Source organism: Mastigoproctus giganteus, chromosome 8 (genome assembly GCF_048544385.1).
Source record: "Mastigoproctus giganteus isolate SK-2022 chromosome 8, ASM4854438v1, whole genome shotgun sequence".
Classification (NCBI taxonomy): Eukaryota; Metazoa; Arthropoda; class Arachnida; order Uropygi; family Thelyphonidae; genus Mastigoproctus; species Mastigoproctus giganteus.
This window is the reverse complement of record NC_143582.1, coordinates 31,513,126-31,539,710: the sequence shown is the minus strand read 5'-3', so window position 1 is coordinate 31,539,710 and position 26,585 is coordinate 31,513,126. Positions and strand designations below refer to the sequence as shown.

At 35.8% G+C, this 26,585-nt stretch overlaps 2 protein-coding genes and 1 long non-coding RNA gene across 3 annotated transcripts in view; 1 reads left to right on the top strand and 2 right to left on the bottom strand.

Annotated features, from left to right (window-relative positions):
- LOC150081419 (uncharacterized) overlaps window positions 1-17,488 on the bottom strand; it is a 97,326-nt gene extending 79,838 nt beyond the window's left edge. The window contains exon 1 of the mRNA XM_090380195.1: window positions 17,450-17,488. The gene's annotated coding sequence lies outside the window, so the exon portion shown is untranslated. The remainder of the gene's footprint in view (window positions 1-17,449) is intronic.
- LOC150081420 (uncharacterized) lies at window positions 4,264-8,756 on the top strand. Its single transcript, XR_016547315.1, has 4 exons — window positions 4,264-4,336; window positions 4,768-4,825; window positions 4,969-5,062; window positions 8,642-8,756. It is a non-coding gene; the product is annotated as an uncharacterized LOC150081420 (long non-coding RNA).
- Window positions 17,489-22,663: 5,175 nt separating the features above from the next.
- On the bottom strand, window positions 22,664-24,981 carry LOC150081418 (uncharacterized). Its single transcript, XM_090379733.1, has 6 exons — window positions 24,920-24,981; window positions 24,084-24,143; window positions 23,783-23,828; window positions 23,572-23,665; window positions 23,275-23,372; window positions 22,664-22,781 (listed from the first exon to the last, which is right to left on the bottom strand). Exons 2-6 carry the CDS (start codon window positions 24,139-24,141, stop codon window positions 22,703-22,705), a joined length of 375 nt encoding a protein of 124 aa, XP_090235859.1. The 5' UTR covers window positions 24,142-24,143; window positions 24,920-24,981; the 3' UTR covers window positions 22,664-22,702.
- Between the last annotated feature and the right edge of the window lie 1,604 nt (window positions 24,982-26,585).

The following is a 26,585-nucleotide window of genomic DNA, read 5'->3' as shown; positions in this document are numbered from 1 at the left end:
GGTTCGTATGCGATTCACATTCCGTTAGTAAAAACTTTTGTACCAATGTTTTTGAGACACCCTGTATACAGGGTGATTCACTACCATTGCGACAAACTTGCAGGAAGTGTAGGGGGCACAAAGACGAATCGGAATCACATAGCATTGCAGGGTCCAAAATGCCTTCGTCATGCGGTAGAGGACGTTGAACGGGAAGTCGCGTGAACAGCGATCCCGCTGGAAGCCAGCATTTGCGAACCGTTTCTGTTGAAGAAACCAAGTAGCAAAAGTCCTCCGGAGTGGGAGATAATCCGCAGGCTCCAATGATTGGACGCGTTGCAGATGGTATGAACTCATTTGGTTTGTTGACAGTATCCTCCATACAGTGGATTGGGAAATACTCAATCGTGGGCCTATCGCTCGAGTACTCGTACTCGGATTGCCTTCTGCAAGACGTAGGACATTCTCCTCATTGTCTGGCGTCCTCGTCGTTCGCTCTCAATTCATGGTACCTCTCGTGAAACAACCAGTCTCACGTAACCTTCTGTGCACACGTGCGAAAAAAAGCCCGTCACCACCAAATACAGGCGCCTTTGTAGCCAGGTGGGAGGGAGCAGCAGTGCGTAGCACACGCTTCTTGATTAGACCGGGGTTCGAGCCCGTCACCACCAAATACGGAGGATGCGGAAAGGTCAAGTGATGACCACCGCATATTCCCGGAGCAATATGGCCTTAGCTGCTAATGCTCCTAAAATTTATATATATATAATCTTTATTGTACAAAGGATGTATACAATTTACCCTTCACGGCAGGAATGCCAGGCCTTCACATTGGCTGGTGTACAAAGGCCTTGAGGACGGGGCCCACATCGAAGTTCGGGTTCATCCCCCAGGGCCAACAATATAATAGGTTTCAGTTAAATTATTCACAGTATTCATAAAAATGTTATACAGTATTTTTTGACATTATATACAATATTATACGGACTTTAAATTTATTATACTGCGACATTACTGTGAAGTTTTCCTGGTTGAGTTTACGTCATCAAGGATCTCCCTCCGGTATTTGCGGTCCTTGACAAATTTGTAGAGGTCGCCTTTGATTGCTTGGACTGTGATAAGCATCTGTTTGGGGAGAAAGCGGTCGCTAAGGGCTAGTCTGTTATGGTTGGCTATAAGGGTTGGAGCTGATCTCAGTCCGGGTTGAGGGATCCTCCACCCGGACTGAAAAACCAAATAACCACCAAATACAGAGGATGCGGAAAGGTCAGGGAATGACCACCGCATATTCCCTGAGCAATATGGCCTTAGTTGCTAATGCTCCTAAAAAAAAAAAAACCAAATAACAGCAATAAAAAAAATAACGTGCGAAAATCGTATGATGAGGAGCACGCCTGTGCGGGAAACGTGCCTGGTACAAGCGCAGAGCGGCGCCCCCGTTAAAGTCCGCAGCTCCATACGCGAGGTGCATGTCGGCCAGTTCAACGTTTGAATACTCGTCCATCCTACTGCCTCGGGAACCGGTTCGCAAATGCTGACTTCCAGCGGGATCGCTGTTCACGCGACCTCCCGCTCAACGTCCTCTACCGCATGACGAAGGCATTTCGGACCCTGCAATGCTATGTGATTCCGATTCGTCTTTGTGCCCCCTACACCTCCTGCAAGTTTGTCGCACTGGTAGTGAATCACCCTGTATGTAATAGCTGCGATTCACACGGGGCAGAAAATACGATTGAGGTTCATGGTATCAACACAGGTTAATCGTTAAGCTCCTTGTATTCTATTCTCGTTGATAATAATTAACCCGCCCACAGTTCGTTAGTAAATAATCTTGCAGTAGGTGTTCTATAAAAGTTGAACTTTTTATTTTAACACGATTCTTGATAGTGCAATAGAAACTACAAAAAAGGGAAAGGTGTAAATTTAAAGTGTAAGATCACATTCCCAAATAGGTACTCTCAATTTCGTACAAGCTTGGAAGAAAATAAGCTGGGAATTTAAGTGTGTGTGTGTGTGTGGCGACAACGCAACTAAAGTCATGAGGCGTCAATATACTGTCTAAAAACTGCATGTATTCTTTGGCCGATTTTCCTATTCGCTGGACGAAAAACCTGAGCTTTTGGGAAATAAAACTATGCAATGTTTGCCTGAATCGACAGAAGAAGCGGTACTGATTTGATGGTTATTCCGGTAGCTGTAGATAAAGCAAACAGAATATGTTTTGAAGACAGACATACGATCTCTGTATTGCGCTCCATGAAAATTCAAAAATATGATCGATATCTACAACTGGACACACATTGTCTCCAAAAAAAAAAAAAAAAAAAAAAAAAACTCATCGTCTGCATTAGCACAGAAGTTGAATTTTAAAAACTCAACGGACAAAGAATGGGCAAAAATTCTATTACAGTCTATTAATTACTCTAGCAACAATACTTATGAATGCCTAAGAGTTGAGGGAGACTTCACGGATCACGCCCTCTCAGGTAGCATGGTGGTTAAAATCCCTGTTCTCCCATACCGGGTGGAAAAAGCCTGAGTTAGAATCCCGTCAAAGACGCGAGGAACTTTTATGGCCTTTTCTCACAATGCTACTTATTCTCGAACGGGGACAGTTAAGCTGCATTTCATAATTTTGAACATTTAATCTAACATTTCAAACTTGCATGAAACACTAGTAGTCAATGAATTAATATGGGAAGTAAATAACAATTTAATAATCTTTGAAGCCTATCATAAGAAGCCATAAACACAGGGGGATGGTCAATCGCTGAAAACTGGAGTTAGCAATAGTACTTGCAAAGTAAATTATTTTATATTTTAACTGAAATATTTCACTGAATAACGATCTACTGTACTTCAACTTTAACATAATAACAAAAAAAGGATTAAATAGGTTTTCATGATTTTCAAAGAAAAAAAAGAATATCAAATTAGTATTATTTTATCTAATTTTCTCTGTATAGTACTTAAAAATTTTTGCAACGCATCATTTATATGCTTCAATATGCAATTCAAGGAATCTGGAGAATAGAATGAACTATTCAAAGTACCAGCTTTTCCTTGAGAGATTGTGTCATGATGTAAACCAGTATCCTGCAGAGAGTGCAGAAATTCAGATTGAAATGAAAAAGGCAGACTTTGTCTGGTTGACCTGAAACTTAAGCATTCGTGCAAATAAACAATAAACAGACAAATCTACTTTATTTTTCATTACATTCTTACTAGCCGAATCTATGTTCCAGAAAGAAACTTAATACTTGCATACCTTAGTAGCGTAGATTTTCCTATAACATCGCTTTCTAAACCACTAATACACAGCTTTGTGTGTGAATGTTTCTGGACAATTTCTAACAATTTTGTAGTGAAAAACATTTTTATATATTGAAAATATATCAAAAGTACGCGCGCAAAGACCATATGAACTTTTTTCCGAATATTCGGCAAAATAAGGTCTATTGAAATTAAAGCGCCACAAGCAAAAATAAGCGCTCGCTCTTATTTTTCGATAAAGAGAAGAGGGCTACATATGGAGCCTTTATTTGTCTCTCAAAAGTTTGATTCGCTAGTTAGAGTTTCGGAGAACCAAACTTAGTCCTTGCCCTTTCCCAGGATGAGGAGGCCATTCAAATTTTGACTGCACTGGCTTCAGTTGTCGGAGGGGATCGTGAGCAGACATATCTATGTCTGTAAATGTGCGAAGAATAGGAAATTTGTAATTATATAGAGAGACTGTGCCACAGACTCTGCAGCTGAAAGCTGAAGTCGTTCCATAAAATATATTCCAAAAGTATTCAATCAAAAAAAAAGTGCTTCGATCAAAAAGCTCATTTCTTTGGCAAGATTATTCAGAATGTTTCAGCCCTTTTACTAGCCAAAGTAGCAATTAAAAAAACACATATACTATTATTTAGTACTTTTATTGCCAGATTAGGAAAATGTACAATACTTTATATAAATGTCACGCAATATGGATGAATCGTAAATAATAAAATGGACTTATTTACTTATACTTTTATTGCTACTTAAGTCAGTGAATTTAAAAGAAATACTAGCCTCTCTCTTTTCAGTAAATCATCCATCTCCAGTAACCAGATGCATTTTTCAGAACAGAATTTGAGAAGATGTCTCAACTAACATGCCTGTGCCTGTTCGTATTACACACTTGCATGTCTTCGTGATGAAATGTGTGATCCTTTTACATATTTAAAAGGAACCTATAACAAGATTAGATTAAGAATATACAGAATTACGCAGTGACTGGTGTAAACTTCATAGTCCAAAGGATAAAAGGCGATATTTAAAGACACCGAACGGAAATAGCAGATAGTTTGAGGTTTAATACTTACTCAGAAAGGTACGAAATGCGGTTTTCTTTATTTCCATGTTTCTGTAAAGAATGAATAAATGTTCTTGATCATATATTTATTTGATGTAAAATTTTCCCAAAGATTATGGAATAAGATAGAGATTAAATATTTAACGAAGAAACTGCTAGCGTTAACTTTTCTGTTTTTACAAATAGATGTGAATAAGATCTTAATCAGATTTTCTAACAGATATTTGACTCAGATCGCATGCAAAGTTCGATAGTCATATGGTTTGAATACGATGTAAAGAAATTTAAAAAGTAAACTGTTTTCGTATACTAATTTCTCTCAATCTTTAGATTTTATGTATAAATAACAGTTGCGTATCATTTATTCACCATTCATGGTCCAAAATGAATGTATGGAGGTCCTGCTGTTGTCCGCTGTTTCAACGTTAACCATTTACAATTCTTTACAGGTCATCATCATGAAGACATTGGTAGTTGTTGGGGTTCTCTGTTTTCTTGTTCTGCTCGGTAAGTAGATGAGTCAAATTTAATAATATTCCATAATTAAAGAAGTTATTAATACAGTATAATGAATACAGTCAAACAATAACTGGCCACGTAGTGTTACAATTAGATGTGGCTGATAAAAGTCTTTCTGTTTATTACCATAGTCCTTGGAGAGAATCAAGGTTATTTGCATGATGATCCATTGCCTGGTCACGTTATGAGGGTGAAGAGGGCAGAAAAGGCAGCAGTCTCAAAAAGGTAAGTACACGACCGAATTTCAATCTATCTTCATCGAAAAAAGCAAACGAATATTTGAAATTTTTTTTTAACCACAAAATTTCAAATATTCATTTTTTTCTCCTCCTACCACGAATGTTTACTTTTAGCATAATGTATCTGACTTATTTTGCGACTTTAAAACAAACAACCTTCGCTGAAACCATTTGCTGTCAGTTTGTAGAGAGAGAATATGACTTAATCTTAATAATTGTCAGCACATACCAACGGCAAAATTATGCTACTTATGTTCTCATAAAATATCATAATCACCAGGTCATTAAAGAAGTTGCGTGAGAAACAATTTTGTTACAGTAATGCATGGAGAACGTAATGTAAAATTTCTTACCAAAATGTAGAAATAAATAACTTTCGAGCTACGACTGACTATTAACACATGAAATTAGATTATATCTTTTTCCATTACTGCTGCAATGATTCGAAAACTACTTTGGTTTATCAGTTCGCTGGACAAGGGTGTATTCGTACATCATGTGTTTAAATGCATATCTTACAAAAAATAACACCATATACTAAAAGGAAAAGATAAACCAGCTTTTCATAAGTCGCTTAGCTTAGATTTCGAAAACTACCAAAACACAGCGAAGCTCTTAATATTTGCCAATTTTTCGAAACTGATGGTAGTTAAAATTCAGGGAATGTTCTGAAAGGCGTACGATAACGCTAATGCAAAGTTGGCTGTTATTATCAATGCACTCTTGCGTAAAAAAATACGTCTGACGTCAAGACTCATGCAGGGAAAGGGTTTAGTCATACCATTAAGTAGAGAAGTTTGTAGTACACTTTGTAATCCAATTCACTATTACAGAATACTTCATTGAACGTTTTTATATTCCATATTATACTATGTTAATACCTGCCAACTTTTTTACTTTCGAAAAGCTTGAGATCGGGTAACTGTAAGCTGGGAGGTTTTTTTTTTTTTTAAGTAAGTCCACACTGCACTAAAAGTTAAAATTAACTGAAAACATAGACATTTTATATTAAAATGCAGTCATAGGATTATATACCAGTACAGTATTCTTTCAAACATCAGTTTAACTAGGATTTTTTTATCTATAGATTTCTATTTTGTTTATCAGGCATAAACTGATTATGGCTGCTTCTAGAAAGACATTACTGCAGACTTTGTCCTCTTCCGATACGTTTAGCCAAAGTTTTAGTCAATGGCCCTGCCTAGACTGGGCTGTCAGGAGCATTCCCGAAGCTTCACCAGGAGGAGAAGTTCTGAAATCAGGTTTTGTTTTTCTCGCCTGGATGAATATCCTCTCATACTCAGCATTATTAAATACTCAGGAATTATTAAAATGCTCAAAATCCTCATACTCATGAATTATTAAAATGCCAAGCATGACTTAAGATAATTTGTTATATTTGAAGCTTCTTTATGCACTTGCCAATTCCCCAACCAAGGATCACTATATAACAATACAATTCTTTGATCTTTCATAAGAGTGCCTGGCACGTTTTCATACTGGAACTGACAAAAATGATGCCACAAAACGTCTATTTTTCCATCTATTTCTTTATCTTTAACGACACAAAGAGGTACTGGTCACCTGTCGTACAAAAATTTTCAAATTTGAAAATAATGCAGTGCCAACTAATGAAATTTGCGCTATCTCGGTAGTTAAATATAAGAGCATAATTTTTCAGCAGGAACTTGTGCATCACGTAGTCATATGTAGTAATAAAGTACTTCCTCACTGACAAAAAAAGAACAGAATCTGCTCTTGCTTTAGACTCTTTACAACGTTGGCATTCTGTCTAATTTGGTAATGTACTTCCAAAATGGAAGCGGCAGATTAAAAAACTGTTGGGATAAGAAATATGCACATCATATTCTTTAACATGTATAACATGTAATGACCTCAGTACATGAACGTGAAATACGTTATATTGAAAAGCTATGTTCGGATTTTCAAACGTTGACATGGAATTTAAAAGAAACAAGTAAACTGCTCTATTCAAGCCAGAAGAGTGGAACATGGACACACTTTCTCGGCAAGTGAGGATAATAATCAGAGTTATCTTGGCATCACCTTCATTCCATACATGTCCAGAGTTGCTTGGCCTGTTTACAATTGTTTTCACCAAACGTCTGAGATCCATAAATCTTTTTTCTTTTGGTGGTCATCAATTTATCTTCTTTCAAAACTTCCTTTGGATCATGAACTGCATTTGGAAACGAGTCAGTGCCACTCTCACCAGTGATCGCTTGTTGTCCTTTTCAATTTGACAATTCTCAAAAGGGCTTAAAATGGCGTTTATAACTAATTCTAACCTCTTCTTTAAACAGATTGTCAAACGTTGTCACTGTTCTACCAATTTAGTTAAAAATTTACCCAAAGACACCCAATGTATACATACATGCTTCAAAATCGTTTTTTCTTCAGTAACATGCATTACTTGAATTTGTTTAAATATACCTTTCCTTTTAGCACATCTTTATATATAGCAGTAAATACCCACAAATATTCATCTTCTTGCAGTATGGTCTAAGTCGCGACGTGCCTAAAACCCAACGATAATACTTTCACAAAACGGCATGCAGACCCCTTTTCAGCACAATTAATGAGATAACCAGGTCAGTCTATTACCACCAAGTGTTCGATCTATTCTTCTAATACTTGAAACTCCAGTTTTCCTGCCTCTCATGCAGGGGCATTATCAACACTAAGTTTATGATAGTTTTGTAAAGAAATCCACATACTTTCAGGTTGTTCAGAAGAAAATGTCTAATGTTGTGATCAGTAAGGTCACCTTCCAATGATATCGAGGGCAAGCTGCTTCCAATTTAATGATTTTTTTTTTGTAATTCCGGTATTGTAATTACTTTTATTACTGCTATTTGTTGCAATCCAAAATGGTACATTTTTTACAATCATAATTATCTCTTATTCCCCCCCCCCGTGTCCTTTCACCAACAATGCCTGCTTTTTTTGTCTTCCACATTCATAATTTTTTGATACTTCACTATCGAGAAATATACTGTGTATTTCTGAACAACGTGCCTGATTGATCAGCATAACTCCGAGGTAGATTATATTCTATGATAAATGATGCAAATAAATATTTTGCCCGTATGAGCAGTATCATCATCACCAATGTGAAATGTTACATCTATTTTGTATTCCCTAACCCGTACACGTTGTCTTTATATACATTTTTTTTTTTTTTTTGCAAATAACTGTTTTATTACCGATACGTTTCCCGCCCGCCACTACACGAATATGACGAAACGATGTTATCCCGCGTTCTATTTTGCAAAGTAGACTAGCACAGCTGACGGCCAATTCGTTAACGAATACAGGAATACATTTGCGGATATTTTAAAAAAAAATTATGATTTTAATGTTGATTTACTATTTTCCTGTGAAAACAAAAAATACGGAGGAAAACTATGTTACTACAGCGAGATGGAGAAGGAGACAAATCGAGTCAAAAAGTTGGATTCTCTGTCGTAAGTCCAGTAAATACTATACTATATCAGACTATAACATACTATACTACAGCATTTGAAATATTTTATTTTAATAGTGCTGCTAAAGTTGCTGGTGCTGCTGCAGAAGCTGTAGCTAAATTAGCAAAGGCTGCAGGAGTTAAAGATGAAGCAGATTCTAAGGCAGATGCAAAGAAGGCTGAAGAGAAGTAAAAGGACAGCCCAGAAAAGAGGTAAGAGAATATATTCCTATTGGCTGAATCAATTTAAATTTCAGAAAACAAGAGCAGAAAGTGTACTTAATTTACTTGAAATTAAATTCTAATATTACGTATACTCGTAGATTAACAAACTTAGTTCTTTTTAATGCTAACTTTTAGCAACAAAATTAATTATAAGCCCACTGTCGCTCCTTGAACAACATAAGAATTATTATTTAGTATTTGTATCAAACAACTAAGGCTATAAAGCGTTAGTGTATTGCTTTATAAATTGCATACATTCCATGATCGGTTTGTGTCTGTTCTGATGAACCAAAAACTCAAGTTTCCGGTGGATAGATGCAAGGGATATCAAGTCTAGGGTGCTTGCCATATCGTTCTAACGATTTCTTGCTCTTGCCGGAATTTTTAAACTGTACCAGTTCTGTACGGTAGAGCATTATCGTCAGGTAAAAGAAAACTCGCTCTCTCTATTACAGAGAATTTTCTTTTCCCAATAATGCTAGTATTGTCTTAAGCTGCTTTAGGCCAAACCGTCTATACTTAGTTTGATCTCGAATATGCAGCTAAAGCAACATATCCCAGTTAAAACTATGTGTACAATAAAATTTTAAATAATTACTAACATATCCAATTAACTAGAGATCGGAGATTATTTTTTATCAATATCTGAAAGGAAATCGTATATAATGTAAGATGTCTTCACTGTATTTAAAACCCCAACCAGTTTTTTTTTTTTTTTTTTTTTTTTTCATTGAGAGAGAACGCGCAGGACTTACTTCAAGTAAAAACATTTAGGCAAGAGTTCACTTTTTTATGCTGTTTCTCTCATATGACTGAAAGAGCGCCATGCTGGTGGTGTGTGCACAAAACAACTTAGGCTATAAGGCGTCACTATATTGTCTGTCAACAGTGTTTTCTTTGGTCGGTCTGCCTGTTTGCTGGACGAAAAACAAGGAGATAAAATCTGCAACCCTCACTCGATACCTATTAACTCATTGAGTGGAAACCATACATAACGCGAAACTAGGTCCTTGCCAGACCGTGCGAAAGGTTGGTGATCGTAATCACTGTGTTAACCGCGAGGGCTGGCCACGGTGAATGCACGGTTTTACTTTTCGTTTCTTCAACACAGTCTGGATTGTAAACTGCATCGAAAGCGCAGAAACTCTCGGACACTTCGTGAACTGTCACCTGTCAGACAACTTCTGAACGGAAGAAACTCGGAAATCATGAGGCATCCAACGCATTCCTCTGACATGAATTTCTGAGACTTCATCCTATTTCCCCAAAATTAAAGACCCTCTGGGAGGACCGGCATTTAGAAAACATGGGCCACTTTACATGACACAGAAATCGATTTATTGTAGATATCAATGGTAACCACTCTTCAGATGAAAATTTCCGATTTAAGCATAACCTCCTTAGATTTCATAATGGCCCTTCGTTCGAAGTGCGTTCGTTGCTATCAACATCGTAAGGCAAGGATACTATAAGCATTCCTTTTAACAGAGTGGGGCTTGGAGTTCTCAGATGTGTTCTTACAGATTTGAAATCCCAACTGGCTTGGAAACAAGCCCGGTGGGACCTCCGTTCATGCAGATCCAAGGAACTTAGTATCTATTCCAAGCCCTCTATTCCAGGGTTAGCACAGTGATTAGACTCACGATCCCTCTACACCGTGTGGAAAATGTCAAAGTTCGAATTTGCTCAAGAAGAGAGGAATTTTTTTCCCATACCACAGTCGACTTTGTCAGTCTAAGACAAAAGTTCATGGTTTGAACATTTTTTGTTCAAAAATCAAGCGAACCAACGGAAGAATACAAGTAGTTATAAACATAATATTCTTTAATCTTTATTCTATACGAAAGAGTACTCAACAAAAATAGTTCCTTCCCTAATTTTAGTAACAAGGCGTAGTACATTTGGACGAGAGCAATAATGACGAATATTGTGTATGAATTCTGAAGCCTTGAGAGTTTAATTTTTGGCGTGGCGCAAGTCATTGAATTAAATGAGTCAGATGCATGTGTTATTCTATCACATCATAATATATGGAAGATATTTAAATATACTTATATCAAGGTATTGCGCATAGAAATGTTGAAATCAGAGCCTTGGCTGCGTTGAAAGATCGAAATGTCAAAAGGTGCTTGTGAAAGACCCCAGTGAAATGAGATCTTTCACACGTACATTGGAAACGTAATAAGCTTGTAGGCCTAAAAAATAAAATAAAATTCCTGCATTTTAGTCAAGAGGCACGTTCTGAGATTAGTAGTGATCCATTTATGATAACTGCATACAAAGATGCACAAGCTTCATATGCCAGACTCTGCAAGAGCACTATGGTATCATTTTACGTAAAATAATACCTCTATTATTCTACATTTTGATAAATTACGTTCACTTTTACAAAAAAACAACCAGGATTAAGATTTTTAATTAAGCTCATAATCGGAGAAATTTATGTCTCCGAATTTGTATTTAACGTAAACAATTTTTAACAGCTTGCCTCCTGTCTATAAAACCACAACATATCAAATATATTTTAGTTGTGTTCGTATTTTAATATTTTTTTTCCAGATACAAATACGGATGTGATGCTTATTTATGGATGATAAATAAAGCTTAGACGTGAGAATTTTTATGGCCCTTTTTAAAGTTGGTCGGTCAGGAGAGAGTAAAATGGTTTTTTCTCCCGGAAACTCGGGTTTTTCGTCCATCAAACAGAAAATCGACTACAGAACCCACACAATTTATAAACAGTATATACGGAGAAACATGGCCTTAGTCGCTGATGCTCCTAAAACTCTACAACAACAACAACGATAGACACTACACAATATATCATGTGGTAATTAATAATTTATTATCGATATAATAGAATTTTAAAGGAATTCAACCGCCTCAATGCCAAACATTTATGGCTACGTTTTGAGAACTCTGAAGACGAGAAACAGTGAGTTTTCGAAACGTAGTCATAAATAGTTTTAAGTTTTTAATAAATTATCTTAATCTACCACGTGATAGTGTTGTGTCTATAAATTCATTAACGTAATACTGATTTCTTTTCGGATTGTTGCGTTCTCCAAATGTATTGGGTGGCAAACTATACTGTCCTGCAGCTGGGAAATCCTTCATTTAATAGATGGAGAAAGAGTAATTTTAATTTTCAAATAGTTCTTCGCCATTAATACCCCCTATAACTGTTTCATTCAATCGTACATTATCAGAAGGCACTCCATTTTGTATTTGTGAACAACTGAATTTACTTCAAATATAAACAATTCCAGATGAATATATATATATATTTAAAAAAGAAACAATTACTTCTAAAAGTTTAGGAATGAATGAGTTCCCCTATATTTGGTAGGATTCTGTTTTGAACTCACGGCTAGTTAAGCTAACTGTTGAATTCTGTTTTCATAAAATTACTGTGTACTGCACGGGATGTACCGAAATCGTGCTGGGACATGGAGGGGGGGGTCCATTTTTATAGAACTTCTAGAGTGTGAGTACTACGGTATTGTCCAAAATGTTAGAGTACGACTGACCACCGATGGTTTTTGTGGTATGCGACATCAGAAATTTAAAAAAAAATTTAAAATCAGTTTCTGCTTTGCATACATCTCGTACCATTTACTACACTGAGAGAGGTGTCTGAATACTGTTTGGCTTTTTATTTCATTTTTGTTAGAACCCAATCTTTGTATAATCGTAGTAGATTATTCGATCCCTTATCTAGGAAAATGTTTCTTAAATCGGAAGTCGCGAAAAGATAAGGTTCAGCCAGGATAAAAGCAAGGTTATTTTAAAAGAAATGGTGTATAATATGACTATATTATAATATATATATATTATTATTTTATTTTTTTTTTAGAGAAAAAATAAAAAGTAAGAAAACGTTAATTCTCCTATCAAAGCTAATTATAAGTACTAAGGTTGTTCAATTAAAAGACGTTTAAAACAATCGAAATTTTTTTTATTTTTGAAATATTTAAGAAAAAAAGTTGCCTTTAGCATTTATACATTCTTTCAACTGCTTCACTAATCTGTATACCTTCTTTTCAAAATTCATTCGGTTGTTTGGGACGGCTGTCTGGACTACAGCGTCCAAGTTGAAACAATATCCTTTAAAATTTTGTTCAAGAGAACAAAAAAAGATGAAACAAAATCACACAGTGACAAACCTTGAGGAACTTTTTTTTTTTTTTTTTTTTTACTCCATGGCTGAGTTAGTCGGTCTCAGGCGAGAATAGCAAGAAAAACCGACCAGATAAAACACGCAACACAACACACACGGGCAAAATGAGGTAATTCTTAGGTTGTCCTAATGTGACAGTTTTGTACGCAGGGTGTTTGAATTCCTCTCAGCGCATCACTGGGAGCAAGGCCTGAGGGGGTTGAGAGCGTACTTCATAATGGGGATGCGGAAAGGTCAGGGAATGACCACCGCATATCCCCGGAGCAATATGGCCTTAGTTGCCAATGCTACTAAAAGACAAATAACAAACAAACATCATAATGGGGACAATGCAATGGTTTACAGAACGTTCCAAGAATTGCCACCACACTTTATTTTCTTTTGTGAAAAGAAGGTATGTCATATCCAGATTCGTCACACAAGGGTAATTTCCCACTCCATAGGCCAGTTCCTCCCAAGTATTATACGTCACACTTGAATCCATTTGCGTGATGCAGGTTGTTTATAACTTAAGACGAGGCAACTAAGCACATGAGGCTTCCTATAGGTGTTCTCGTAGCCCTGGAAAATGGCCTGTGCAAATCGAGTCTTCTCACGTTATGTCAACAGAAGCACCCATAGAAAATGGATAAACATCTTCACAATAAGGTAATATAAGTCATTTACACACAAACACCGGCATTATCTTCATTTAACACCTATTCTTTCAACAGGAATTTTTATAGATACATAGAAAAGGCAATATCTTCTTATAGAATAAGAAATTCATCTTTAATCACGTACTTTATTTTGCACTAACTCTGAATATATGATTTTATTTATATATTCACTCTCTCATCAGTGCTGAAAAGTGTAAATCGAGACTCATCAGGCCACATGATTTATCAACAGTGATCCTACGTTCATCCTTTTCTTTCCTGGTACCAATACATTCTCTGTATTTGGTGTCCGCGATCACTGGCTTCCTGTATATCTCGTACGTACTTCGAACATCGTTTTTGAACATTAAACAAGTACACCAGTCGTGACTGCTGATTGACATTACGTGTTCAGCACCTGCTAAACATGTAATGCCAATCATACCTCTGTGGAAGTCTGTGAGATCTTGTCTCAGTGAACAGATTTGAGCGCTAATCGAGCCACAGGCATCATTACAGCGATTTCCTGCACACGTCATACACCATATGATCTCTCTAATTTACACATATAATGATATATAATGTATATACTCATATATATACACACGTACAATATATATATCAGTAGAACGTGTTTGTTGTTTGAAGTATGCCTCATACATGGCATAGTTCTGTCATGTCTGCCCCATACATGACAGAACTATGCACACCACAGTGCTCTCCAAGTGTGCGTTATAAAGCGAAACTGTCACCATGAATTAGACGCGAATGTCGCAATTCAATCTAACCTGAAGGCTGATAAAATCAAATTCATTCAACTTTACCAAAGAGGTTTCATGTTATTACAAGTACAGAGAAAAATGGTCACAATTTCCTGGTATGCCGATGGCATTACCCTCATACGTTGCAGTTCTAAATGCACTACGACTACAGGTTGGTTGTTGTTGGGTTTTAGGTGCATCGGCAACTTGGGCCATATTGCGCCATATAAAAATCTGAGTTCCCGGGAGGAAAAACTATGCTATACTCCCCTGAGATCAACTAATTCAGTCACGTTGTGAAAAAAGCCCCATAAAAATTCATCGCGCTATTAAAAGGATTGGAATTTAGGTCTTTTACACTCGGTGTGGGGAGGACGGTGATTCTACCAACTATGCTACCCACGAGGGCTGTGGTTATAGGAAACAGCGTTTCACCAAGACAATGTTGCTTCCCACTGCGCTGCACAGATGCAAGTTTTTTTTGTTTTTTTTCTTGTTAATTTGGAGCTCATCTCAAACCCTCCATACTGTCCGGCCCTCTCAACAAATAACTTCTGGTTATTTGTTGAGAGGGATGAGCTGCTGAATAAGTTAGGATTCAAACGAAGAAATCATCAATCGATCAATAAGATACAAACTGAAATATATATGGATATTCTTCGGGATTATGTTGAAAAATGATGTTTCATGTTATTGATGAAAAATGGATGAAAAATGATGTTTCGTTCTTCTGTCATGTTTCGTTTCTGCTGAATAAATTAGGAAACCTTGAAACTCGTAATATCAATACGATTTTCTTTGGATCACCCTCGATATGCCACGATACTAAGTTATTATTAGTCCCAAAATATTTCCTTAAAACTACTTAATTCACTGAGTATTATTTGAAGTCAGCAGGAGTAGTACCAGAAATCTAAACAGAATTGACGCTTTGGCCCTCTGGGGGCAACGTTTAATGATTCAGTCCATCCGTGCAGTTTCCAGAGTCAGTTCAACTCAAACGGTCTTTAAGTGTTTCCCTTTCACTTGTGGGAAATCTTCTAAACACGAGAATGACATACAATTCTCTGCGCACTACAAAATATCATTTGAAAACCCATGCTGATTTTGTGAAAATTATATTATATTGATTACGTAAATGCTACAAAATCAACTGTGCTGATTTTGTAGCAATTAAAATTTTATGATAATTATTATTACATTTCAGCGATATTGAAATAAGATTATGAAATAAATACAATATTATTATATTTAATATTATACAAATATTAAATAATACAATACAAATATTATTACATTTCAACTGAAATAAATATGAAAAAAAAAATTAAAAACCAGTTAGCAGAATTTCATTGTATTAAAATGAAGTATTTAATTTTAAGCTGAATATTCAGTTGATTTTAAATGTTTTAAACGCTCCATCGTTAGCTTATTTTATATCTGTAAACTTCAATATTTATTAACCTGAATTTATTTTCATTTTTAGGACTGTTCCAGGAAATCTAAATCTATGACTAATAGGCATGGAGACAGAACTATAAGTTCGCTGAAGTAATTTAGTGATTTTGTAAATTTCCTAATAAAATCATTAATCCTATGTTTCGTTTTTTTTCTCGCCTTTTGCCATTTATGAAACCATATAAAAAGCAAATGTATTTTTATTAGACAATTCTTGTATCTCTAACGCTTATAATAATTGTACGCGTCATTAGTTCAATTAACTTTCAATTAAAATATAATCATCAATCAATAAGATACAAAGTGCAGTTATTTATCTATTTAATGTGTTCAACTAACTGAAAATAAAGTTTGTTTCACGTAATTGTGATGTTCGAGATGTGTTTAAAATACTGGAATATTATTTCGACGTTGCACTATTTGACTAATTTACATGTACAATGCCACTGCTTATTTATTGACATGTTAACGTATGATAAGTCGTAAAATGACCTGGTATTATAATAATATTATACTAGGTATATAATATTAATTGAAATAATATTCTTAAGCTTTCTCTCTACTGTTACACGGAAAATGCAAGACCATCATAATGTGGTTCATATTCATTTTTACTTAATTAACACTAATATAAAGGACACAATTCTCATTATTTTTAATCTACAAAGTGTTTATAATTAAGCTGCATCACTTGAGTCACTGAAACATTTTTTTTTAGAAAAAAAATTGTTCCGTAAAGTGCCAACAAGTTATCTTTCCACAATGACTGACTATCATACACTACTATGTATTTCGTTATATAGCCCTTCAAAATAATTCAATTTAATTATTACAACCATATATTAAAATCACTAATGATTTTATTAAAGCCAAGTACTGCAACACCATTGATATCAGCATTCAACTACAAGTTTTTCAATAATACTGCGCCATCTAGTGAAAATTCTTAAAACTACTTAATTCACTTAGTAGTTCACAGAGGAGGAATAAGGAGTTTATTTCTCATCAAAATTGAGTTAAAAATATATTTTATACTTTTATTCCCACGAATCAAATTTCTAGTATGCTCCTAGTACGAAGAATGGGCTTGTATGATGGCCAGCAGGAGGGAAAGTCAGAATGGGAAAAAAAAATAATAAAAAAAAAATAAATAAAAAAAAATATATATATATATACAGTATATATATATATATATATATATATATATATATATATATATATATACACAAATAAACATCTTTTAAGCACTTTTTACGCAATTATTTTTTTTAATTGCATCAATGTATACACTGTCACTAACTCATGTTCAAAATAATCGAGACCTTAGAAAGCCTTCAGGCTTGCAGCAACTGCTGGTAATATTTAGAATAAACAAATGTATACATATTTTGATAAAGCGAGACTAATTTAGAGAAAAAAAATGACATTTATTTATATCTGGAAAAACTATCTCCCATTTTTCTATTTCACTTGGCGCAACTTATAATAATATACTTTTCATAGTTAATGCAATTAAGATAAAAACACACTATTATACCACATGGGACAGTGCAGTGTCTTTTATCTTACTTTCGTTAACTACTAATATGACATTTAACCACCTAATTAAGATATATTTTCCTACCTCAACATCCAGCGAAGGCTACCATAGTAGTAACATCACCACGAATCTTCTTTTATCACAAATTGCAGTTTTGACGAGAGGAGACAAAATTCAACATAATTAAAGATGAAAATTGCGTGACATTCATGCAAAGAACATATTATTCCACATAAAAGGTTTCGCCCGTAGTTCCACTGCATATTTGATTCAATGCAAATAATTTTCACAGAATATGTTAATCCAATGGCTGACAATTCCAACTACGCAGAACAACGCAAACTATTATTTCGATAATTCCTACAGTAATAATACAACGAATTTCACATAAACCTGCTGATAACCTCTATTACAGCTATATAAATGTTAAACTCTACTACTGGAATATCAAAATAACTTATAGGAATTATAATAAACGTAAATAATAAATGGCGACATTAAACTTCAATCTTTCAACTCTCGCAATCCAACTTTCGTCTGCTTAGCAACTGAACGCGCGTGTATCAAACATGTATCTTTCCGCAAATTAAACGAACATATTTAAATAATGTTACTACTCGCACAGTAATTCTGGTTAATGCTGTTTATTGTATGAAACCGCTACAATAAAATAGTTCCTTGCAAATTACTTCCTAAATAAAATATAACAGTATTAAAACTATTCAATAATAAATATATATCGTATTTCGATAGTGGTTAAGGTTTAATATTAATAAAATATTAAAAGTAATTATCAAAAGTTGCAACTGCATTTTTTTAAAATTTTATTCAAATTTTCCAACGTTTCAGCACAGAGTTTTGGCTTAAAGTAAAAGACATTTCGTTTATATGATTGTTAATTAACCTAACAGCTAACCTGCATTTACACTTTTAAAATTTTAATACGAACAGTTTGAAAATTAAAATGAATTGCGATGAATAAAGCATGTAAGGGGACATTCACAAACTGAGTAACGCAAGGAGAAAGATGGTGTAAAAATTACCTCATTTTGAGTACACAATATTAAATTTTTTAATAATCGAAGCAATGCTTCGATTTAACGAAAAATCGGTGTGGGCTATCGTATTTGTAAACACCTTCCGGTACCTCGTGTAGAGTAGAGTAGATGGTGTGGCGTATCCACATACATTAGTGTGCAAAACTTAAGGACCAATACTATTTCTAAAGGTTACAACCACAAAATAAAACGAAACAGCCTGTGGCGATTTGCATAACTGTGGCCGTTCAGTAGAAAGCTGGTGCACATACAAAAATTTGAATCGTGATGAGAGGGACTCACATAAACAGATAAAAGCAGCAGTTCAGCAGTTATGTGCAAATTACCGAATGGTGAGCCGATTGTTACAGACGTTCGATTGGTTTCACACAGTGCTACAGACAACAAAATGGCCAGTAGGCAACACCTGGATGACTTTACGCGGGGTCGAATAATGGGAAGCTCGAGAAAGGTCGAAGTGCGAGGAGTGTGGCTGCAGAGTTCCGTATCGTCCATCGTCTGACGTGCGTGGTCGGCCTTTTCGAAGCAGTTCGAAGACCAGTGGGGGTGGTCCACGAAAAACGCTCAATGACGGCCGCTATATACTCCTACAGGCCAAGAGGGACTGACACCAGAAAGCGGGATCCATTGCAAGCCAACTGAACAGGACGTAGGATATCGCGGTTTACTGTGACCAGGCGACTCCACAAAGGTGGACTGTTTGCCCGACGGCCAGTACGCTGTGTCCCTTTAACACCTGCCCATCGGAGACACCGTTTACAGTGGTGCATCGAACACAAGGGCTGGACAGCAGCGCAATAGGGTAAGGTACTCTTTCCTGATGAGAGTAGATTCAGTCTCAGCAGCGATTCTGGACGCAACTAATCTGGCGAGAGGTTGGCACACAGTATCACCCCGCAAACATCACTGAAAGGGATCGATATGGCGGTCGAGGTGTTCTCGTCTTGGGGAGGCGTTATCTTGGATGAACGTACACAATTCCAGATACTGGAGAGCGGTACTGTAAACGGTGCACGCTACTGTACTGAGGTAATCCTTCCCCATGTGCATCTGTTCCGAGGTTCCATTGGCCCCGAGTTCGTGTTTATGGATGATAACGCCACATTCCATCGCACTGCAGCTGCTGATATGTTTTGGAAAGTGAGGATCATTGTTCGTATGGATTGTCCTGCCCGTTTCCTTCGATTTAAATCCCATCGAACACATATGGGACACTCTTGGGAGATGCCTTGCGGCTCGTCCGCACCCACCAGAAACTGTTTACCAGCTGAAGGTGGCGCTGACAGAGGAATGGACGATGTTACCGCAAGAACTTATCAACAACATTGTTCTAAGTATGGACAGGTGGTGCAGGGCCTGCATTCACATTACTGGGTGGCCATATCTCCTACTGAGGACCACCTCTTCCCTTTGTTCAATCTTTGGCAGTGATGCATCTGTATCATGGCAGCCAGTGCTATGTTGCAATTTTTGAATAAAGTTTTGTTTCCGTTGTTGTGTCGGTGTTGCTTCCTTCATCATTTCTGTACCTCACGAGGTTCTTTTGGTATGTTTTTCCCATGTTGAGGCCACACCTATGAGAAGCTACAGGTGAAAACCTGACTGGTCCTTAAGTTTTGCACACCAGTGTACTAAACGTAGCACGTTGCACGACCACCTTTAGTTAGGTGGTGTTATACCTCTTTCAGATAAAGTTGAACCTTTCAAAGTCGTATTAGAAGAATCGATTTGTTCGTCTGGTTGTAGGAAGTGATTAGCAATGGCTTTGGGTTTATTGATAGTGAGTGATTATCCTTCATTGTTCCAAACGAATCCAATCGATTCTAATAATGATAATCAAAGATCAAAGAAAGTGTACCATACTACAAGTACAAACCCCAGGTAGTACTAGAGACCGCAACCCACAAGCTGTACTGGGACCGCGCCATAATAACGGATAGGACAATCCCGCACAACAGACCGGACATAACCCTTATGTACAAGGAGGAAAAGGCTACCCATCTGATTGACATAGCGGTACCCAACACTGGCAATCTGCAGAAAACCCATGGGGAAAAATCAGGAAGTACACGAACTTAAGACAGGAGATCAAAGAGATGCGGCATATGCAACAAGTGACGACCATCCCGATCGTCGTCAAACACAGGTATGGTGCCAAAGACCCTACATAACAGCCTAACAGCAATAGATCTCCCGACGAACACGTACAAGAAACTCCAGAAAGTCGCAATCCTGAAAACCTGTAGGATATTCAGAGAGTTCCTCGACCAACAATAACACCAGACATAACAACAACAACCCTGTGTACTTGGTAGCAATACCCGTCACGAGGTGGAATCCCCAATCAGTGAGAAATAATATAAGAACAATAATAATAATAATACGACCTTGAAAGTTTCATCTCTTTAGTTGAGACTAGTATAATTGAACCTAGGTTGTGAACTAACCTCCCTGTTTCATATAATGGAAACGGCTAATTTGATTGGTTGCGCTCAGCGAGGTCTGAGGGTGGCCTGTCTTAAGTGGGAGAATTATAATAGATATGTTGTTTTGAGAGGAATAATTTCGTATAGGCCAAGAGATTTCCAAGAATCTCATCCTGGAGTCTTGGAAGCCTTCCTATTTCTAATACAAACGAAACCGGAAAAAAAATTATTTTTTTTAACTTCTTCTTTGTCTTCGCCTTTTCCCACGTTATATGGGGTCTGCATTCAATGTTCCCAATCCACACTTTACATCCCCTTCTTCTCCTCTAGTTGGATTAACTTCTTAACCGGAACACATCTATTGGTTTTGGCATAGTTTTTACGACCGGATGCCCTTCCTGACGTCAACCTTCACCATTTATCCGGGCTTGGGATTTAAGCTGCTGATTTACTAAACCTGCCGCAGCCATATAAATGGAGTAGCTCTAATTCAGTGATGAAGCTTCCTCGTGATGTCACAATTTAATAATTTTACGCAATTTATGCCGAATTTTTAGTCACCACTGAACAAGCAGGTGGCACTGCTGTAGTTCTTTTATCTCCTGGAAACATCCAAATGGCTGACTCGGTAGAATTACTGTGACCTTGAAAATACCAATAATGTATAACTCAGCAACACGTGAGTATTTTTAAATACAATTTGGTATCCTGAAAACTTCTACATGAAAGCTATCAGTAGCACAACTATTCTACTAAGAATTCCCAGTGACTGATTATAGTTCCTTAAAAATTTAATGACCTTGAAATTTCCTATGTCCGAACATAATAATGATAGCCATTTTAAAAAAGTTCAATAGTCCGAAAATTAAAACCACCTTTAGGTCCCAAATCTTAACCTGTCACTCACCCACACTTATTTTATCTAAAATATAACTTCTTTTTGAGCAACACTCCCGAAAACCTTATTTATTAATTAATTTTAATAGCGCACTAATTTAGCTAGCATACATCTGGCTAATATTATTGATTATTATTATTACCATCTATGTCTATATATGTTATAACCAAGGCAATTTAATGTAACTTTAAGAAGCAGCACCCCCATACATCAGAGTCACGAGCCGCCACTGGTTACAACTTCTTGAGATCTATAATATTGCCTTCAATCAATCGCAGCAATCGAGTGTCTGAATGAATCTTAATAAAGCTGATAGAGTTTGTTAATTAAAAAACAGGAGTTTTAGGCACAGTTCACGGAAACTAATTTCCACTTCTTTCCCTGTAGTGAATAATGTTTTTTATTTCGTTCTTCTTTCAAAGTGGTGGCTCAAATTAAGAACCCCCTAGATGCCCTGGAATCTCCTGAAATGTAAATATAAATATGACTCGGATCGGGCTATAAACGCAAGGTATTGGGGAAGAGCTTCACTCACACATGATGCTCTCGTGGCCACCATATCTTAGCTATTTAACAGTTAAGAAAGAAAATAACTTTGCACACATAGACCATAATTTTTAACACTTTATTTCGATAAAAAGCTAAATATACAGTTACTCTTCAAGAATGTAATCCGTATTGTTTGATCCAAATATGTAGTTCGCTTTAAAAATTAAGGAAAGGGGGTGCCAAAGGGGGAATCTCTTTGGTGCCCTCTTTCGGAAAAAGCAATAAAAGGTACAAGCAAAAATAATTTGCATTTCAATGTGGATATAAATTTAAACAATTTGCTTTACTTTCTTTAAAACACAATCAGCATACTGAAGCAGTAGAAAAATTAAAATCCGGTGAGTCAGAGCCATCATTTTATTTACAAAAAAAAAGGAACTTTGTCTTGCCAATCCTCTAGAGCCTACTATAATTCTTCCTTATTTTCACCTTCTTCTTCTTCTTCCTTCCCCTGCATAAAAGCTTCTGGTTGTTCAATGGATTGTCTAAAAAGGTACATTTTTAAACTATAAGCGATTTTTTTAAATATTTTATTAAACAAAATGAGTCTGCATGAAAAGTTTCTTTAATTTCACCAGATCTGATTGAAAGAATAGTATATTTTCTAACATTACATGTAGCTGCTTAATAGCAGAGGTGTTTAACCTCTGCCATTAAGAGGTTAATAGCAGAGGACCATGCGGCCCTTAACCTTTCGTATATTATATCGAGGGTCCCGGTAACTATAGAAACATGCCTTCTCTGGGTCTGTGGTATTATAACACAAAACAAGCGATCAAAATATGTGACGCCTACAATTACACCTTATAAAAGTTAAAAGCGTAGGAATTCGTTGATATTGAAATTGAAACACTCTTTTGAGATTATTCAGAATATTCAGATAATTCGGAATACCCGTTCTTAATAAGATTAGGAATATTTTTATGCAAAGTTAAATATTAACAACACTTGTTTTTTTCCCAATCTAATTAGACTTACCTTTGTCGCAAACCATTTACTATTTCCAAGAGAGTCTGTAAAGGATTATCTGTCTGTCCGTCTTTGACTCCAGCAGCTCTTCCAAACAACCTAATAAGCTGTAAGAAATATGGATAAATGTCAGACTACAAGAAGTATAATAATTGTCACTAATAGTAAGTTCTAGCTGCCTTGTTCAGAGTGGGCAGTAGGAACCTTCACTCTATAATCAGACATGGGTCTATATTACTATAATACGATGTCACGAATAGAGCTCATGAATACTTTTAAAAAGCGAAGCATAATACCAACACTTACCTCAGCAGCGATCAGGTGAGGATCATAATTTCCGCTTTGTATCATATCTATAATATTCTCGCATGAACCTGTACAGGGTTTACGCGGCTCCTTTCTGAAAGAAAAAAATGCATTTTATTGATGCTGCGATACAGATCGTCAAACTTGACTTCTTAAGATACTGTACTGAACGCTGTTTTGCTGTTTTGTATCGAATACAATAATTACTTACTGCATGTCCTCACCGGGCTGGGCATATTTGTTACGAGAACCGCCACCTGTAGAAGGAATCAAACATGATATAGTAACGTGGATACTTTTGTGTCCTAAGTGTATGATATGCAGCGCAATTCAGCGAAGTAGATTCGCAAAAAAATAAGTTTACATTATTGTATTATAAAATAGTAACTATTTTCTATATTTTTCGATAAATGACAATGGACATGCCAATATTGTCAAGCTGAATTTCGGGATATTGCTTCTAAGTTTGCGTCATTCCTCACTTAATAGAAGATACACGCTGTATTACTCACCATTTGTATAATTAGGTAGTATAGCCACCAGTACACACATCAGAATTAGAATCTTCATGGCTACAAAGAGAAACCAGTTAGGTAAAATCAGCTTTGAATTTTATTTCGGGACCGTTTTCAGTTATTTTTTCTTAAATTATTGAAAAAGTCAAAGTATAGCATCACCAGACTAGGTGAGTGAAATTTCCATTTTCTGTGATTAATACAAATGAAAAGTATATAATTAATTATCTTTTAAATTAATTGTTTACTAATTAACTAATATAATATAAAAGTGGTTTCATTTCTGTACACACGATGTTCATTCGACTTTTGTAAGCCTTTACTTATTTCTTCCTCGATTTTAATAATAATTAAATTTTAATAATTATTCATTCCATTTCGTACTTCATTATTTATATTTTTAGCTAATTAATTATTTATTTATAAAATTAAATACAAAAAACTAACTCTTCGAAACTTTAATATGCGCAGTGATTGAACCGAGAATTTTTCTTTTATGCGCATCCTTAATATTGCCAATTTATTTCTCAAATCAACGTCTCAAATCAAGTCAGTATATGGCTAACCTATTTTACGAACCTAAAACAAAATACTTTAACTGTCGGATTTCTATTTGTCGATTTTAATGAAATTTGGAACTGCTCGACAAAACTTTCAAAAAAAAAGCCAAAAGCCTTTATCTGCGCATACAACCACAACTAATATCCGCACTATGCCTTTGAAGATAGTGCCATGGATTAAACCAGTCTAGCAGAGAGTTATGTTTACCTCGTGTGTGCCTTATTACGATGAAGTAAAAAGCTGAATAAAGGCAATCAAATCAAATCTCTTACTTGATTTCCAACCATGTAACAACAGCTTGATTTAGACTGGTTGCTTCACTAGCACGACAATAAACTGATACGCAATAATCTGTACGCATCATTCTAGTGACATACATACACCTGCAAAAACAGGTGGTCGAATCTTGCACATGTGTCGACTTTATGAACTAATACTACAAAATTAGGCAACAGAGAGAGAGAGAAAGAGGGAAAGTTTTAAATAAAGGCAAATACAGACTGATTTCCTTTCTTCGATATCTTCCAAGGATTGAATTTATTTAATCAAATTAGCTATTTTCAACCTAGCATAAATCTTTAGGAACAAAAGAGTTTACAAGATATACAGAAATTATGCGGGCTAGAACTACAGGCAATCCAAACGCATGTACTATTGTAACCTCGAGTTTGATCTCTCGGCTAATTATTTCGACTATTCATTCACCACGTGTTATCACGTTTCTATTCACTGCTAATGTAATGGCGTTTCTTCTTTACAACATCTATCATCTGGGCATCGACTTTTCCTTTAATCTGCCATTTTAATTAACGATGAAATAAATCAAAAATTCTTAAAAATCACCAAACACATTTGCATATAGGCGCATAGTTCAAACTGATTTACCATCATTGTGCAAGCGTGGGTAAAATTATGTGCATTTTTAAAAACAGTTTAAAAATTATTTTGTGTATTAATGCTGTTTTATGGTTTGGTTATTAAAATTATTTTCACGTATGCAAATTTTATTCTTATCCTTTATACCGATGCTGTGTTTTCAACGTTTGGTGAAATATAATAAATAAATAAATAAATAATCAGTGCTGGACTGCCATAAGTAATAACATGGGCGCAATTCGCTGCTGGAGTAAGTGTGGATCAACGATGGATGTCATTCGAGGACTGCCTGCATTCTCTTTCAATAAAATTAATCTCTGATAAGGTATAGTTTCCTTAGTAATCTTTTTAGCAGTTTTCATAGATGAACTTCACTCTTTTGCACTACATCACAGAGTTCCCCCAAAGGATCCTCCGTAGGCCCTCTTTTTCGTGTCTCAGTCTGACAACATCTAGCAACTATAAAAATAACTTCAATTCCACAAAGTCATGGAATAATTCTCTCACAGTACAGAACTTCTACGCTGTCTTCATTTTTTACTGAAGAAGAGTATGTTTCTAAATCGAGAATACATATCTTTTTAAATTTCTGGGAGTTGAAGTTGAACGTTTTGGGAGTTGGCAGTCCATGGTTTTCGGAAAAACAGAAGGCTAGAATCAATGCGCATGAGAATGATTTGATCGATAGGAGTATTTCCTCTTGAGATCTTGGATTACATAAAGATAGGATACGTCTGGGTATTCCAAGTCCCCAGCAAAACAGGCAGACCGACCAAAGAACACGCCCAATTTATCGTTATAATACACTTGGGTAGATGAGATTGTTCTCAGGTTTTGAAAGTAACATTAAGTTGCTTTTTGAAAAACCCACGTAGTTTTAGTAAATTCATATTCAGAAATTATATTAAGAAAAAAATTTAACATTACCAAATAATTTTATATACCAACTAAACATAATACGCAACATAAAAATTAAAAACTAAAACGCAAATAATAAAACTAATACTGCAATCTCTTACTGATTATTCTTCGTAAATGTTGCGCACCAAATCTGGAAAAAAC